At 46.1% G+C, this 2,720-nt stretch overlaps 1 protein-coding gene across 6 annotated transcripts in view; it reads right to left on the reverse strand.

Moving 5' to 3' along the window:
• Window positions 1-2,720, reverse strand: part of LIMCH1 (LIM and calponin homology domains 1) — a 237,730-nt gene that overhangs the window by 8,171 nt on the left and 226,839 nt on the right. For all 6 annotated transcript variants that reach the window (XM_027768570.1, XM_006169201.2, XM_027768572.1 and 3 more), the window contains one exon: window positions 1,369-1,471. In XM_027768570.1, the coding sequence (XP_027624371.1) occupies window positions 1,369-1,471 (103 nt within the window). The remainder of the gene's footprint in view (window positions 1-1,368; window positions 1,472-2,720) is intronic.

Raw genomic sequence — 2,720 nt, forward strand, 5'->3', positions numbered from 1 at the left:
AACTGCAGTCGACTACATGGGAGTCCAGCGACATAGCCATTACGCTAACTGCTGGTTCCCGAGTTGGAATTGTTTTGACTTCTGCTCAAATGTTTATTATACATCAAAATCACCTGAGTTTGTTTTAATTTGATTTCTCATCATCTTACTAATAGAAATATATTTCTCTGAATTTACTCAATCTACAGTTATAAAACAACCTACCTTCAACTGCTATTCTTGTTTTTATTTTTTAAAAGAATTTCTTTATTTAATTTTCTTTCTTTCTTTCTTTTTAATTTTGACCAGAAAGAGACAGAAAAAGAGAGAGAGAGGGAAAGTGAGAAAGCAGGCCACCAGGTCCGGGACTCGAACCACTTTCGGCCATGTGGGAGTCCAGTACCTTAACTAGCACACCACCCGCCGGCCTCTCAATTGTTATTCTTAAAGTCTTTGCTGCCTTGGAGCTCCCTGAGACCCATGTGAAAGTTGTAAACATGTTACTCCACTTGTTTTGAGAAATAAAACACTTTGGAATCCCAAACTCCATAACTTATTCCAATTAAAAAAAAGAGAGAGAGAGGAATTCCCAACTGATGCATTGCATGAAAAGGTCCCTGCTGTCCAGGCTGTTCACCAGAAGGACTGGACTTACGATGGGGACTGAGGAAGGACTAGGGCCAGCCATGGCAAGGTTCCTATTTTCTGAACAGCAGCTGGGCAAGAGCGCCCCCTGGTGCCCCCAAACTAACATGCATCTTCTTCCGTAGCCAAGCCAACGGAAGGTGGCCAACAGGAGCTCCAGGCAGCAGACACCAGGCCAGGTCTTACTCCCTGCTACGATACTGTGGGGTGGGCGGTGGGAGGATTCTCAGAGAAGAATCCATCGCTTTCTCTCTCCAGGACCTTTCCATTGAGTTGAGAACACCACCATATTATGTAATGCAGTTTCTGAACATAGAACGTGCGGACCCTGGGGAAGTTGGTCTCGAACTGCTGGCTGGCCGAGCCACTTGTCACATCTAACCCCATCCCAAAGTGGTGCTAGTCTCCCAAAGGGACGCTTGATCACACGCACAGCACGTCACAGAGCAAATCACTTCCTCTGTCTCGTGAGAGTTTCTGTGCTGAGTTCAGGTAAGGTCTCAAATGAGGCCCATGGTCTACCCCCCTGGGTCTATTTACTCCTAGATGAAAGGAAAGGTCCACCCTGCAAAACTAACCTCCAGTTAGAAGTTGGTGATAAGGGGGTCATTTCATTGTCCTTTCTTTCATCTGGATGCCAAGAAACCCTGAGTGTCAACTGATGGGGGAAAACATTGATTCCTAAATCGAGTCCCATGGAAGGCTGAGGGCCACACTCACTGCTTTGGGTGTCCCAGTACTTACTCCGGGACCGCAGGTAGCAATCGTTACAGTTTAGAAGACCGTTTCGAATCCGAACGTCCGTCCCACTCACTGCATCTCCAAGCTGTCCTTTACAAATCCCGCACTATGGGATAAAAGAACGCACATCATTAGATCCATGAGACGTGTCTTCATCATGCTGGCTTTCACTCGAATACCACAATAACCACTTCTGCAAGCTCTACGTTTGCTGAGCATCTGTTACGTGCGAGGTGCCATGCCGAGAGTCAATTGATGACAACAGTAAATATATTCTTAGCATTTTATTGCAACTTCTTGTATTTTCCAGAGAAGGACCCTTGTTCAGAGAGGTTAGTTGACCTGCACCAAGGTTGGGAAGCTGCTCAGGGGTATTGGGTTGGCTCCAAAGTTTATCCTGTTAACCTCAGTAATATACTTTTTCAATCATGATGGGAGAACCATTTTTATTTTGAGACGTTTTTGCTATAGGGTGCGTGCGCTCACCAGAAAGACAGAGAGAGAGACAGAGAGACAGAAAGCAAGAAGTCACCCCTCAAGAATCACCCACCAAGAGGGATGGCCATGCTGCAATCCCTTCTCCTCCATTCTCCTCTCAGGATACTGGGCACGCAAGCACACGTGCCTGGCGTGAGTTTAAGCCACCAGATCTGGGACTCGAACCATGGTCAACTACATGAGAGTCCAGTGACACAGCCATTACGCCAACTGCTGGTCCCAGGGAGAAGCATTTTAGACAGAGTACCTTCTAGTGATTTAAACACATGGCCAATGGGTTATCAATTGAAACTTGCCTATTCAAAGTCCGTAAATGTTTTCCAGCATTGTTGGTAATTCTTCCAGATCAGAATGATTAGGAAATAGAGTACACGCCACTGTATATTCCACACTAAAGACAGTGATACCCCAGATGACTAACCCACTGGGAAAGGGACCTCTTCCAGCCACGTCAGCCTGAGCTCAGGGGACTGTGGGACGCATGCCACTCTTCATAGCAGAGCTGGTCCGGGTGCTAGTCTCTTAGAGGGGCTCAGGACCCAAATCCTGATTCATGCTTGGGGTCACCTTCCCCAGAGGGAGGCTTCATGCAAAGTATATTCCAAGCTATGGCTGTACTGTCAAGGTGGGGGGATTGAAGAGGTGCTGGACCTTGAAGAGTAAGTCAGCACTAGGAAGCGGGTAATCAGAGAGAGTAAAGGACTTAGAGCCAAGAGGGCAAGACTCCTATCCCTTGAGAATTTGCAAAGACACTTCACTGCTTTATTTCTAGTAGTTTTGGTAAAGTTTCTTTTCTTTCTCTCTCTCTTTCTTTCTTTCTTTCTTTCTTTCTTTCTTTCTTTCTTTCTTTCTTTCTT

Source organism: Tupaia chinensis, unplaced genomic scaffold (genome assembly GCF_000334495.1).
Source record: "Tupaia chinensis unplaced genomic scaffold, TupChi_1.0 Scaffold146907_1, whole genome shotgun sequence".
NCBI classification, from domain to species: domain Eukaryota; kingdom Metazoa; phylum Chordata; class Mammalia; order Scandentia; family Tupaiidae; genus Tupaia; species Tupaia belangeri.